Source organism: Fukomys damarensis, unplaced genomic scaffold (genome assembly GCF_012274545.1).
Source record: "Fukomys damarensis isolate Sample0158 unplaced genomic scaffold, DMR_v1.0_HiC HiC_scaffold_27, whole genome shotgun sequence".
NCBI classification, from domain to species: Eukaryota; Metazoa; Chordata; class Mammalia; order Rodentia; family Bathyergidae; genus Fukomys; species Fukomys damarensis.
Genome location: NW_022900939.1, coordinates 23,891,637 through 23,904,746, shown reverse-complemented (window position 1 = coordinate 23,904,746; position 13,110 = coordinate 23,891,637). Strand labels below are relative to the sequence as shown.

The 13,110-nt window shown below is 57.3% G+C and overlaps 1 protein-coding gene across 2 annotated transcripts; it reads right to left on the bottom strand.

The window, feature by feature from the left end:
• Nucleotides 1-1,136: 1,136 nt before the first annotated feature.
• On the bottom strand, nucleotides 1,137-13,052 carry Map4k2 (mitogen-activated protein kinase kinase kinase kinase 2). 2 transcript variants are annotated; one of them, XM_010636041.2, is made up of 31 exons: nucleotides 12,972-13,052; nucleotides 12,646-12,736; nucleotides 12,494-12,558; nucleotides 12,166-12,221; nucleotides 11,839-11,886; nucleotides 11,716-11,758; nucleotides 11,251-11,323; nucleotides 11,041-11,172; nucleotides 10,905-10,967; nucleotides 10,481-10,562; nucleotides 10,287-10,394; nucleotides 9,854-9,932; nucleotides 9,699-9,757; nucleotides 9,265-9,308; nucleotides 9,146-9,184; nucleotides 9,020-9,053; nucleotides 8,806-8,911; nucleotides 8,641-8,729; nucleotides 8,525-8,566; nucleotides 8,361-8,445; nucleotides 8,184-8,263; nucleotides 8,042-8,102; nucleotides 7,838-7,955; nucleotides 3,707-3,765; nucleotides 3,532-3,635; nucleotides 3,265-3,442; nucleotides 2,251-2,319; nucleotides 2,078-2,164; nucleotides 1,838-1,908; nucleotides 1,698-1,753; nucleotides 1,137-1,591 (listed from the first exon to the last, which is right to left on the bottom strand). In XM_010636041.2, exons 3-31 carry the CDS (start codon nucleotides 12,534-12,536, stop codon nucleotides 1,504-1,506), a joined length of 2,196 nt encoding a protein of 731 aa, XP_010634343.1. In that variant the 5' UTR covers nucleotides 12,537-12,558; nucleotides 12,646-12,736; nucleotides 12,972-13,052; the 3' UTR covers nucleotides 1,137-1,503. The 2 variants fall into 2 exon arrangements, with proteins under 2 accessions (XP_010634343.1, XP_033612690.1); XM_033756799.1 differs by having other exon boundaries at nucleotides 8,641-8,705.
• Between the last annotated feature and the right edge of the window lie 58 nt (nucleotides 13,053-13,110).

Sequence of the window (13,110 nt, the reverse complement as noted above, 5' to 3'; positions counted from 1 at the left end):
GGGTCCCGAACTCTATGAGGGGACCTTGAGAGGACCACGTAAAGCACAAGCTTGGCCTCAGGCGGACTGATGTGTCTTCAGAGTGCCAGCTTTAGCACCACAGTCCTTCCCCAAGGGGTGGTCTTGGTGACTTCAGGGCCTGGCACTCAGGAGCACCTCGAGAGAATCTGTGTTTTTGTTCATTTTCCCCCAATAATGGAGATTGAACCCAGGGCCTTTGCACTGAGCTACATTCCCACCCCTTTTCTGAGGCAGGCTAAATTTCCCAGGCTGGGCTCAATTTTGTGATTTTCCTGTCTCAGCCTCCCATGGAACTGGGATTGGGCTAGGGATTTAGCTCAGTGGCGCTGCCTCATGCCTTGAAAGCAAAAAGACTGGAGTTCAATCCCCAGTACCAAGACAAACAAACAAAAACAAAGAATGTACCAGAGTGTTGGGATTACTGGCGTGCACCACCATACCCAGATATGGGGTCGGTTAAGAGGGCTCCACTCATCTTCCCCATGTACCCAGAGGACTGCACGGTATTGGTCTGACATGGGATGCTGTGGTGGGTGGGTTGGAGAGGTGACGCTGGGTCATGGCAGGCTCTCCCTTGCGGGGTCTGGGTAGAGCAGGCCACAGGTGAGACCCTCCATGACTGCCCTGGATGGGAGCCCTTTAGTTCAGTGTCCCTCCCTACATTCGTGCTTTGGGTGTCAACCTACAACAGAGGCCTCAACTGCAAAGCTGATGGCCAGCTCTGAGCAGGGAGACACAGTGGTCAGCATGGCTTCTGAGGTCACCGGCCTTTCTCCTGTGCCTGGCCTTCCCCAAAACCAACAGCATGGAAAAGTGTACTGCAGTGAGACGGAAGGAAGAGCCGCTGCTCCCCTGAACCCAAAGGAACAGTGGGTAAAACCAGCTAGCTTTAATACCAATATAGTTCTCTCTCTCTCTTTTTTTTTTTGTTTTTTTTGAGACAGGGTCTCACTATGTAGTTGAGACTGACCTGGAACTCACTATGAAGTCCAGCCTGGTTAAACTCACTTTTTGTTTTTTTTGAGACAGGGTCTCACTATGTAGTTGAGACTGACCTGGAACTCACTATGTAGTCCAGTCTGGTCTTAAACTCACAGCGATCCTCCTGCCTCAGCCTCCCGAGTGCTGGGATTACAGGTGTGCACCACCACGCCCGGCTTAGTTCTCTTTTTAAATACATGTTCCCCAGACAGAAGCAGGGGCAGGTTCCTGACAGCACGAGTGCAAAGAAAACGTGGGACAAAATGGAATGGATGGGCAGGCGGCTCTCATCAGCCTGGGTCCCCACACCAGGGATGGGGATGCCTGCAGGAAGGGGTGGCAGCAGCTTCCTCTGGTCCAGTTATTGCTGAGGCTGGGGGGCCCCTCCCCTCCCTGGCTCCATCACACTTCTCAGGATTATTTCTGTCCTCCAGCTTAGCAGAGCCAGAGCGCCTCTGACCCAGGAGGGGTGACTTTGCCCCTGGGCTCGGGTAGGGCTGCTCAGTAGCTGCTCTGGTGGCCCGTGAGGATGTACAGGTTGCTGTGTGCTCCCGGGTTGTCAGTGGGAATGCTCTCCAAGATGATGTCTCTGGAGGGGCAAGGATGGGTGAGAGGCAGGAGCAAGGCTCATCCATCCATCCCTCTTCCTCTAGGCCCAAGGGTGGCTGCAGGGGAGGCTGGGGAGCCCTGCCTACCTGTGGGCCCCCAGCACTCGGAAGATCCTTGTCTCATCGGTGATCTCCTGGGTCACCTGGGAAGACAAATAGCCCTGAGGCCACCCCGGCAGATCCTCTCCCAAGAGGCGAGGACAATAGCAGGCCCTTGAACCCCTCACCTCGTTGGTGTCCAGGCTGCGGCCCTGCATGCCGTGGCTCCAGAAGGCCAGCACACTGTCCTGCAGGCACACTGCAAGGGTGGGCACATCAGCCTGTGGCTGCCCTGAGGACATGGGTCCTCCAGCCCAGAACGACGGCACAGGTCTGGGCCACAGGGATCCTCACCAACCCAACAGGGGCTGGGCCCTTGGCCCCATCACATGCTGGGGATACCCTTGCCCCACCTCTGGCTCACTCACCCACAGTCTCAATGGGGAAGTCAAAGGTCAGTTCAGGGGCCAGTGTGGCCGTGGGCTCGCCTTGCAGGTTGACGATCCTCACGCAGCCTGGCCAGGGAGAGGGCTGGTGGGTGGGGATGTGGCGGCTTCCTTCACCTCACTGTCACCCCAGCCCTCACTCCTGGGACACTCACGTTCAAAGCTGACCAGCACTGTGTCCCTGTCCACCTGGATCACCTGCTGGGCTGAGCCTGGGATCCCCTCTATGGACAGAAAAGGGAGACAGCCTGGCTGAGCCCCCAACTCACTCTGTCCCCCACAGGGGTCATGGGCTATGGCCGGCCCCGTTTATGAGTATTTTCAGTTCGTGGCTAATCTCACTCAGAGAAGATAAGGGACCACCCTGGCTCATGGGGAGCAGCAGGGAGTCCGAGGAACTATAGGCAGGCTCCAGAGTTAGATAAACCAGGATGCAGCACTCAGTCATCCCGTGACCCAGAACAAGTCACTTTATCACTCTGAGCCTGTTTCCTCATTGGTAACCCAGTGTACTGATGCCTTCCTTACAAGGTCACCGTGAGAACCAAGAATGAGATGTTGAGGAGCCGGGGATTTAGCTCAGTGGCTCTGCCTGCCTGCCTCGCAAGCACAAGGACCCGAGTTTGATCCCCAGTATGAAAAAAATAAGAGATTCTGTGAGTGAGGCTGCTGGCAGGGCCAGGTGCCAAGGAGGGTGCTTTTGTTCTCTCCCAGCACCCCACAGCCACCCCCACACCTGTCCCCAGCCTCCTTGCTCCTGCTTCTTCCTGTTCTCTTGCTGTAGTCCTGAGATCAGCTGCTTTTTCTTAGCTCATAAGCCCTGGGGTATAATGAAATTTTGTTTCATGTGACAGAGTCTCATTATGTTCCCCAGGCCGGTCCTCAACTCCTGGACTCAAGCGATCATCCTGCCTCAGCAGGTCCCTGAGCTCCACTGTGTGGTTAAGACAACAGGGAGGAACCATCAAGCCTGGCTTTGTCTGATGAAATCTGTCATGGACGCCTAGCAGAAGCACACTGAAGAGAGGATGGGAGTTCCACACCCCGCCTGGTCCCCAAGACCACTGTAGAGCCACAGGCTGTGGGGACCCTGGTTTGAGATTGCAGGGCCCCCACTAGCATCTCTCATGCACCTCCATGCCCTAAGCCCAGAGTTCCCACTCACTCACCAGGGGGGATGAGGATGTCAGGTGTCAGGCCAGCCTCCAGGGGCAGGACATGGAAGAGGACACGGCAGCCAGGCCCCTCAGGCCCTTCGGCACCTACACACACCTGGGGCAGCTCCTTCCCATCCAGCACCAGCGGCTCCAGCATCCCAGCTGGGCTGGGCAGAGGGCTGGAGAAATTCTAGGGGCCAGCAGGGATGCTGGGGTCTCCATTTCACCCTCAGGCCCCCTGCCCCATGGTCCTCCAGGCATCCCCAAGCCAGCCCAAACCTTTAGCAGCAGGAACTTCTGCAGTGGCTCGTACCACTGCAGCAGGAGCAGGCTGGCGGGCAGCGCGGCCAGCAGGAAGGTGCCACCCGTGTAGGGGTTCCGCACTGTGGAGAAGCAGCCATGGGCACAGGCTCGGCCTGAACCCCACCATGCCAGGCCCCCAGCCTGCTCTTACCCACACGACACTGCAGGCAGCCTTTGGTGTCTGGGATCTTGCTGGACAGGGCATAGCGCCTGTAGGGGCGACAACCGGGAGATATGACGAGAGCCACCCACAGGCAAGGCTTCCACAGAGCCCTATGAGGTGCTACTGTCATCTTCCCACTTCACGGGTAAGAGGCCCAGGTTTACCAAGTGTGTGGTGCATGCTCATAATCCCAGCGCTCTGGGAGGTGGAGACAGGAGAACTGAAAATTTGAGCCCAAGCTGGGCAACTTAGTGAGTCAGCAGCACCGGCATAGTCTATACCTAGACGTAACCTCAGAGCCGCATGCTCTCAGAGGTGGGGTCTTGTGGATGGTGACTAGATTATGCAGTGCTAATCCAATCCCTTGTGCCACAGGAGGGCTTGGTGCAGGGAGGTGGGGTCTGCCCAGAAGAGATGGGTCATTGGGGGTGTGGCCTAGGTCATATCTTCCTCAGCTCCTCCCAGCATGCTGTACACAGGCTGCCTTGAGGGGAGCAGCTCTCCTCCACCCAGTTCCTTCCACAGTGTCTCTGACCACGCAAGGACTGAAGCTTTTGAAACATGAGCCAAAATAAACCTCTCCTCTCTTTAAGTGTGGGCATAAGGTATTATGTCTCGGCAAAAAAAAAGCAAGGGCCAGGGATGTAGCTCAGTGGTTCTGGTGCCTGCCTGGCAAGCACAAGGACCGAGTTTGATTCCCGGTACCCAAAAAAAAAAAGTAACTAAGACAGGGCTAGAGATGTAGCTCAGGCCAAAGGCCCTGAGTTCAATCCCCAGTGGTAATAAAAGAAAAAGAAAGTCAGGGAGAAAGCCAGAGACTCCGAGGTCAAGAAACTTGCTCCACAACACTGCACAGAGAGGTCTGTAGCCTAGAGTGTCTTCCCCAGAGTCCAGGGTTCTGGGTCTCAGAAATACAGTTGGTGTGGCCTTCAGCAGGCCGCTTCACCTCTCTCTACCTCAGTTTCCTCATCTGTAGAATGGGGATGAAGTGGCGCGAGTCTCAGGGACTCACAGCAAGGCTAAATGTAAATGCTCAGGAGAGTGCTCTCATCCAATTACTCTTTGAGTCCATGCAAGACCAAGCTAGGTAAAGCCAGGAAACCAGAGTATGCAGTCTGGGAGCAGAGGCAGACTACAGCTCACAGTCTGCCCAGAGCATGCACGGCCCATTTCAGACAGGCACACAGGCCCTGGGACAGGAAGGAATTTTAAACACTGAATAAAAGTGGCATGGTGGCACATGCCTGTAATCCCAGACACTCAGGAGGCTGAAGCAGAGGATAGAGAGTTGGTGGCAACTTAGGAACTCAGTGAGAGCTGTCTCAAAATAAAAAGGGCCAGGGATGTAGCTCAGTGGCAGAGCTCCTTGAAGTCTGATTGCCAGTATAACAAGACAGAGAGAGAGAGGAAGGGAGGGAGGGAGGGAGAGAGAGAGTGAAAGGCCCGCCATTGCTTTGGCCGGAGCTACTGCCCTGCAGGGCCATGGGGGACTTGCTTTCTTGTCTAGGGAGAGGGGTGAAGGGTGCTTGTCAGAGAGGTGTTTGCCTTGGTTGTGAGGAGTCCCTAAACCCCAGGGGACCCTCCGAGTCTGTTTCTTCCTCTGGGAACAGCGCTCCCTGCTGGCCTTGCCAGCTCCTCCCAATGGCCCAGCCCTGCCCCTGCATCTGCCAGGATGCGGGGCCCCAGGGAGGAAGCTGGTGTCTGCCTAGCCCGCGCCCTCTGCCCTGCCCTCTTCCTCCTACTCTTTCCCAGCTGGCTTTTGTGTGAGACAATGGCGTATCATTTTGTGTTTGGTTTTTTCTAACAATTCCCGCTCTCCCTTCTGTAAATTCAAAATGGACACAGACTGATTTCCAGACACATGCTCTTGGAGGATCCAGTCAGCCTGCTTCCTGTGGGCCAGTTCAGAGGCTCACTGGGGAACGAGCTCAGGAAGTCCCAAGGCCATGAAGCAACAGGTGCAGGAAGGGCCTGGGCCCTCCAGTTCACAGATGGCCTGGCCGCCCTACCTGGTCCGCCAGCTTCTATGATCACCTACCGGGTCATGACAGTGACTGAGCCATGGCCTGGCCCCCTTCCCCCGAGCTCCAGCCCCATCCAGCCATGGACAACGGGGGCACTACCAGCACACCAAATAACTTTTTTTCTCTCGATACTGTGGATTGAACCCAGGGCCTTCACATGAAGCTACAGTACCACCCCAGCCTCCATTTTCAATTTAAAAATTTTCAGACCGGGTCTTGCTAAGTCTTAAATTGCCAAGTTGGCTGGAACTTGTGATCCTCCTGCCTCATCCTCCCAACACACTGGAATCACAGGACTGCAGCATCAGCCCTGGCTGAATAAGCATCTCCATGTGGCCAAAATGAATTCAGCTCCCTGTGATAGCCACTCCACCCCCAGCTGATGACAGCCCCATCCTGCCTGTGGCCCAGGCCAGCAGCCTTGGAGTCAACTCCCCTTTCTCTTCCATCTAACCTACTGTCAGGAAATCCTGTTGTCTCTCCTTGCAAAACAGAACCAGAATTGGACCAGTTTTCACATCCTTCATGGCTGCCCCAGCCCACACCACAATCACCTCCCAGCAGAGCCCCGCCAGCGGCCTCACCCTGTCACGTCTGCCACCCAGCAGCTAGTGACCCCAGAACACCTTTATGTGCATCATTCCTGGCTGTGACCCCCCAGGCTGCTCCCCCATGCCAACCATCCCAGACCCTGCCATTCTACTTCCTGAATACTGCTCTGGCTGACCACTTCTCAGGGTCCCTCAGCCAATGTGGTTACATTGGGCCACTAAGGTGGCCTCCTCTCCTGTCCCCTCCCCTGCTCTGAGTCACCTCCCCACTGTCCACTAGAGCCCACCAGCCCCTGCTTGTCGTCAGTCCTGGCATCTTTGCTAAGAGGACCAGGAGATTCCTCTGGGCAGGGCTCACAGGCCCTTCCTCCCTGTTTTCCAAGTCTCCTGAAGAGGGCAAGGACCCAGGCTAGGAAAGGGAGCTTCTCACCCCCTGGTCCCAGTGACTGGCTCCAGAGTGAGCAGAGTATGGGCCGGGGATTTAGCTCAGTGCTTCTGCCACCTGTCTCACAAGCACAAGGACCCAAGTTCAATCCCCAGTACCTCTCCCCGAAAAGTGAGCAGAGTGAAGAGCTGCAGAGAGATTTTCTTGGTGCCACTTAAGCCCAGATCCAGCGGAGTCTGAAGCTAACCTTACCCCGGAACTTGCAGTTCCACAAACTGCTAATCTCCCTTCTGCGCCTAAGCCAGTGAGTGGAGTCACCCACGGCTGGAAGAGTCCTGCTCAACACACAGGAAGCTTTAAAAATATTGCAGTACTGCTGCTGCCAGCAGGGCAAAGGCCAGATTCCGGGTCTGGCAGTGGAGAAAGGCTCAGCCACCTGTGCAGCCTCCCCAGCCTTTGGGCCAGATGCCTCCGGCTCCCTGATCCCCAGGCCCCGCGGTGGGCACCTGCTCTACCCTGCTAGGAAACGTCAGCTCTTTTACACTCCATGAGCCAAGACAGACTCCCATTCTGCCCCGCACCAGGTGTGCCCAGTTACCATATTCTTGAAAGCAAGGACTCACTCGACTCATGACATCTCCAAGACCAGCAGAGGCCCTGAAGAGCTCATGTGTCAGTGCTCGTTTTCGTGGCTGTCAGACCAAGCCTCACATTCTGATGGCTATGGTTCCTACAACCTACGACGTACTTCGACATCCATGGTCTCCTTCTTTGTTGTTTTTGCTTTCTGTAGTACTCGGTATTGAACCCAGGGCCTCTGCAATGAGCTACATCCTCAGCCCTTTTTAATTTTATTTTGAGGCAGGGTCTTGCTAAGTCACTAAGTTTCCCAGTCTGAGCTTGAATTTGAGATCTTCCTGCTTCAGCCTTCCAGAGTGCTGAGGATTACAGGCATGCACCATCATGCCCAGACATAGTCTCCTTCTCATCTCAACAATCTCGGGAGCCAGTAGGGAGGCCACCAACTGTACTGGCCAGGCTCAGTGAAAGCAATGGACGGATGACATAGCCAAAGCCCCACCAGTACCAGGACTGGAGAGGCCGCACCCCACGCCCGCTTTGCCACTTGGCTGCCACCCCGCACACGCAGTGCCCCGACCTGGGGATGATTCGCTGGGTGAGGCGGTTGGTGGGGATGGTGAGTAGGGCCTGCTGCTGTAGTCTCCGCTGCTCAAACAGGCCAGGGAGGTCGTGTGCCCAGATATGCGCGGACTTCCCTGCCAGAGAGGGAGACGCACATGGGTGGGCTGAGGGAGCTCAGGGCAGGCACTGTGGGGGCCGACCCGCCTGTGCTGCCTCCTACCTGAGAGTGACAGCAGCACATTGTTCACGCAGTAGAGCCAGGAGCAGCGGTGTGAAATGAGCTGGAGGACAGAGATACATGGAGGGAGGTTTGATGGTCGGCTCCCGGGCCCTGACCTTCCCCCAACGTGAGCGGGCCTCACCTTCTCCAACGTATCCTCGTGCAGCTCGTGCAGATTGAGTGTGTAGATGCCCTCCTCGGCCCCCACCACCAGGAACTGGTCTGCCAGTGTAGCCATGGGGTCAGATGTCAGAGGTCAGTCGTGACCCTGGCCCAAGCACAGGGATGCCCAGCTCCTACCTCTCCACCCCTGACCTACCTCGAGTGACAGGGTGGACCCAGGTGACAGCAGTGTGGATCTGCAGGGGGCAGCCATTGAAGACCTTGGAGAAGCAGGCACCCATCTGCGGAGGAGAAGGGTTGTTGAGGGAGCCAGGGGCGTGGCACTGGGGTGAAGGGCCTGGGCTGAGGGGCAACACTTACGTGCACTTTGGGAGTGGGGGGCAGCCCGTGGCAGGCAGACCTCTGGGAGGGAGAGAAGGAGTCAGGGTTGGGGTGATACCCACCACCCACTACACACCCCTTCTGTGGCCCCTCACCTCAGGATCATCCCGCTGCTTCATGGTGGCCCAGGCTGTGGGCAGCAGTGGCGGGCTGCCTGGCCCTGGTAGGGGCGGGAGCAGAGTTCCTGCAGGCACAGGCTGCTGTGAGCTCAGCCTGTCCTGCACCTAGGCTTCCTCTGGCCTCCTAAGCCTGGGACTCACCTTGGGAGCTGGAATGAGGGTACTCAGCTGTAGGCTCAGTAGGGGCTGGCCCCAAGAACGGGGCCTGCTTGATGGTTCCCATAGCATCATCTGGGGACTCCAACTCCTGGCAAGAAGTTGGAAAGTCCAGGTGGCTGTTGGTGGGTGACCCTACGATCTTGACCCAGCCTAACCATATCCTGGGTTCCCTCTCACGGCTCCCTCCACTCTGTACCTGCACTTCTGAGGCTGGCCGGATGGTCAGGCTCCTGGGGGATCAAAGAAGAGGGCTCTGAATATGAGACGGGACTGGCACCCAGGCCTGGCCATCCCTGCCCTGTCCCGGGTGCCAGCCCCTCACCTTTCCTCCAGGGCCTCCTGGACCGACTGCAGCAGGCTCCTGGGCAGGAAGGAGAGGGGTCAGAGGTCAGCTTTTCTGCTCTCCCCCCAAGCTGCAGCTCCCCCCTCATCCTCACTCACCTGCTCAGCTCCTCCTTTCCCAGAAGCGTCCACTCTTCCTCCCACTGGGGAAATGGAAGCAACGAACCCAGGAGAGAGGCAGAGACAATGTGAGAAGGCACTTGAGACGGCAGGGGAGTGGGAGATCAGACAGACAGATGGACAGTGGGATGGTACCAGGCAAGAGACTCCTGAGAGGTGGCCAATGAGATAACTGGTAACACAGGCAGAACAGGATGTAGGTGGGGTAGAGACTTGGGCCCATGACAGGGCACCTTTTAGAAAGATATGGTCACCTCGCCACCTTCCTGCTATCTGTCCTTGGAAGAAGCCCCCAGCTCCTGGGTTCCTGGGTGGTACAGACAGCCCCGCTTCAAAGCACCTTGACTTGAGGGGCTTGACCTGCACCCCTGCCCCTACCCCAACCCTTCCACCCCGCACAGCCCACAACTCACTGGCTCATTGACTGGGTCTGTTTCCTTTCTGCGAGGGGCACCGAATTTCACCTGGTGAACTGGAGGGTCCAAAGCACACAGGTTAGGGACAACCTCAAGTCGGACCTCTTAGGATCCTGCCAGATCCACACACATGACCCTGACAGAAGACTCACACTGGATCTCGGAGGGAGTCCTCTCGGCCTGGCCATGCTGCCCCCGCGAGTGAATGGTGTCTGGAAACATGTCGTAAGTCTAAGGAAGAACAAACCGAGTGGACTCCCACCCAGCAGCCCCCTCACCCAAGAATCCTTCTAGGTGCTTTATATGCACCAGTGTGCTTTGATTCTTACAACAACCCCTTGAGACAGAGGTCAAGTAACTTGCCAAAGATTACACAATAAGCAAGGCCACTTAGTCACGGCCATGGTGGGCTTAGTCATGAACTTGGTCAGCCCATGCTTCCCAATGGTGGGAATCTATCAAGGGGAGTTAGAGGGAAGCAAGACCCAGACAGAAAAGACTCCCAACGGGTGAGTTCAAGTGGAGAGAAGGGGCCTTGACCTGTATCATCTCTAGGCTCCTTCCCATTTCCCAGCCCCCTCTCACCTCCAGCTCACAGTCCTCAGGGGAGAGGGCTCCCAGATGGGGGTCACTGGCCTTGTCCAGGAGCTGGGTAAGGAGGGCCCGAGGGAGCTGCTGTGTTGTGAATGGATGCTGGAGGAGCAAGGAGCAATTATCTGCACTCTGTCCTTCAGGCTCTGCTTTTGAGCACCAAGCCCCAGGAATGCCATGTCTCCCACCTGCAGAAGCTTCTCAGCTGTTGGCCTCTTCTTGGGGTTCTTGGTCAGGGCCAGCTTGAGGAAGTGGTGGAAGTTCTGGGTCCTGGTGGGCATAAGAAGCCCCACTGGACCCAGGTGAGGCCTTCGGCAAGGCAGCTGCTGGCTGCCCACCCCCCACCCCCCTGCTACTCTAGGGCCCGCCCAGGAAGGAGCCAGCCTGAGAAATGCTCTTGCGACACATTAGTGCCTCCACTGCCAGCCACTTGCCCTTCTTTCCTATCGAATGGGGTGCCAGCCAGAGGCCAGTCCAGGACTTTCGCTCGGAGGGTCCACAGAGGACTGGAGAACAGGCTTCCATGTTGTACCCGGGAGCTGGCAGGTGGCTCCTCCTCCCCTGGGGTCCTAGCTGAAAAAGGTGGTCCTTGCAGAGGATGTGGGCTCTCACCAGCATGTCTTCTCTCGCAGCTTGGGTGGCTGGAAGTTGCTCTTCGACATGAGCATCAATGCCCTGTAGAGGTGCCAGGTCAGGGGTCAAGGGTCACCAGGACAAGGGGCAGGCAAGGGGCATGTCTCAGGCTGACCTCATGGGGTGCAGATGGAACAGAGGGGGCTGCAGCTCAGCCAGCTCAATGGCGGTGATACCCAGGGCCCAGACGTCACATAGCTCATTGTAGCCACCCTTGCGCTCCACAGCGGCCACCTCTGGAGCCATCCTAGAGGCAGGGTCACAGATGGTATTGCCAAGTGTCTCATCTATGGCCATTGCCCTGCCACCCCAGGCACAGCCTCACCAGTATGGAGTCCCAATGAAAGACCTCCTTTTGGCCACGGATGCCGTTAGCTCGCCTGATACCCCAAAGTCAGCTGTAGGAAAATGAGCTGCTCTTACCAGCAGTCTGGCCCCACCTGCCATCCCACCCCCAGGGCTCAGGCTCAGGATTCACCTGGCAAGGCAGAGACGGGTACCAGGTCCAGCCACAGCCACCACAGGTCTAATGGGCCAGGCCAGGTTCCTCTCCTTCAAGGGCCAACCAGGGCACTGTCCCTGAGTGCCTAGTCCTACATCCAGCTCCACCTAGACCCAACCTCATCCAACTTCTAGCAGGGGGTACTGCTGGGGGTTTCTAAGTGGGGAAACTGAGGCTCAAGTGGTTAAGTGACTTGTTCAAGGTGACCCCATGCCTGAGGATATTTCTCTCTGACACTTCCAGGCCTCCCACAGAACCCTCACCCTGACTGCATCCCCAAGTACTGACCCAGCTTGACATCACCCTGGAGAGTGAGGAGCAGGTTGGCTCCCTGTGGGAATAAGGAGAGAGAGTCCTATAGGGTGCCCCCAGGGCCACCACCTCCCTGCCATGCTCTTGCCTGAGCCCTACCTTGATGTCTCTGTGGATCTTCCCCTGAGAATGCAAGTGGTGGAGCCCCTGGGGACAGAAAGTAATCTTTGAGTGCAGCTACCTAGCACTAGCCCCCCTCCTGAACCTCCCTCAGAACTGGGGCCCCCCACTCAAGCTGCTTCCTCCTCCCCTATCCCCAAACAGGAAGTGGTTGAGCCAAGAGGGAAATGGGCTACTTCCGGTAACAGGGCTGGGGCCCCTTCCCCTAGGACCCAGAGCCCAGGCAGCTCTGCCTGAGGCACTCCCCATTGTGCTCTGGGCTCTGGCTCTAAGGATTTGGTGTGAGCATCTGATGGGGCCCTGTACCTTCAGTGCCTCTCTACAGACATAGGCAATCTGCCGCTCCTCCAGGGGCCCAGTGGCTGAAATGGAAAGATGAGGACTGCTGGGTGCCTGGGGGATCTAGTGACCCTCCTTGGCCACCCTGCGTAAGAGAAGCAGTAGGTGCTGCTTGATGAAAGGGATGTTAGCCACATCTCCTCTCAGTGCATTCTGGGATTCTGAGCCCAGAGAAGGGTAGCATTTCTCTCAAGGTCACACAGCCATTCAGGAGTAGAGAGGAGCTCAAATCCTGCCCAGACTCTTCCCTCCTGCTCCGAAGTTGTGAGGGTGGGGAGAGAGGTATGGTTCTCACCATGGTAAATTTCCTGTAGGGACCCCCCTCCACAGAACTCCATGCAGATCCACAAGCGGTCATTCCTGGGGAGGGGGGAATGACACAGCTGGGATGGGCACACAGCAAGCCATGTGAGGGCCGCCGAGGGCAGGAGGATATAGCAACCTCACCTGAGGTAGCTGCCAATGTAAGCCACCACATTGGGGTGGCGGCACTCACGGAGGATGGTGATTTCCTGCTGAAGGGAGCTGATGTCGTCCCCTGGGGAGCACAAAACATCACAAGGGGACCCAAGAGGGGTGGCCTGGACTTACTGCCCCATCTGCAAAATGGGAGAGTGCCTCCCTCCAGGCCGCATGGGTGCCAGGCCATACATAGTATCTTCAGGGGTTGCCTCTCAGGGAGTCGGGAAATGTCAACTCTCCGCCCCCAGCAGCGCGCCCGCCCGTCTGCGCCCTTCCTCCCTCCGACGCGCAGGCCCCTCACGGGCCCTCACCTGGGTCTAGCTTGACGATCTTCACGGCGGCCAGCTCGGACGTGACTGTGTCGCGGGCCTGCGGGACAGAGAGGGTGCAGGAGGATGAGGAGGGGGCGGGGCTGGGGGCTGGCTGCCTGGTGGGGAGCGGGCGGGCACC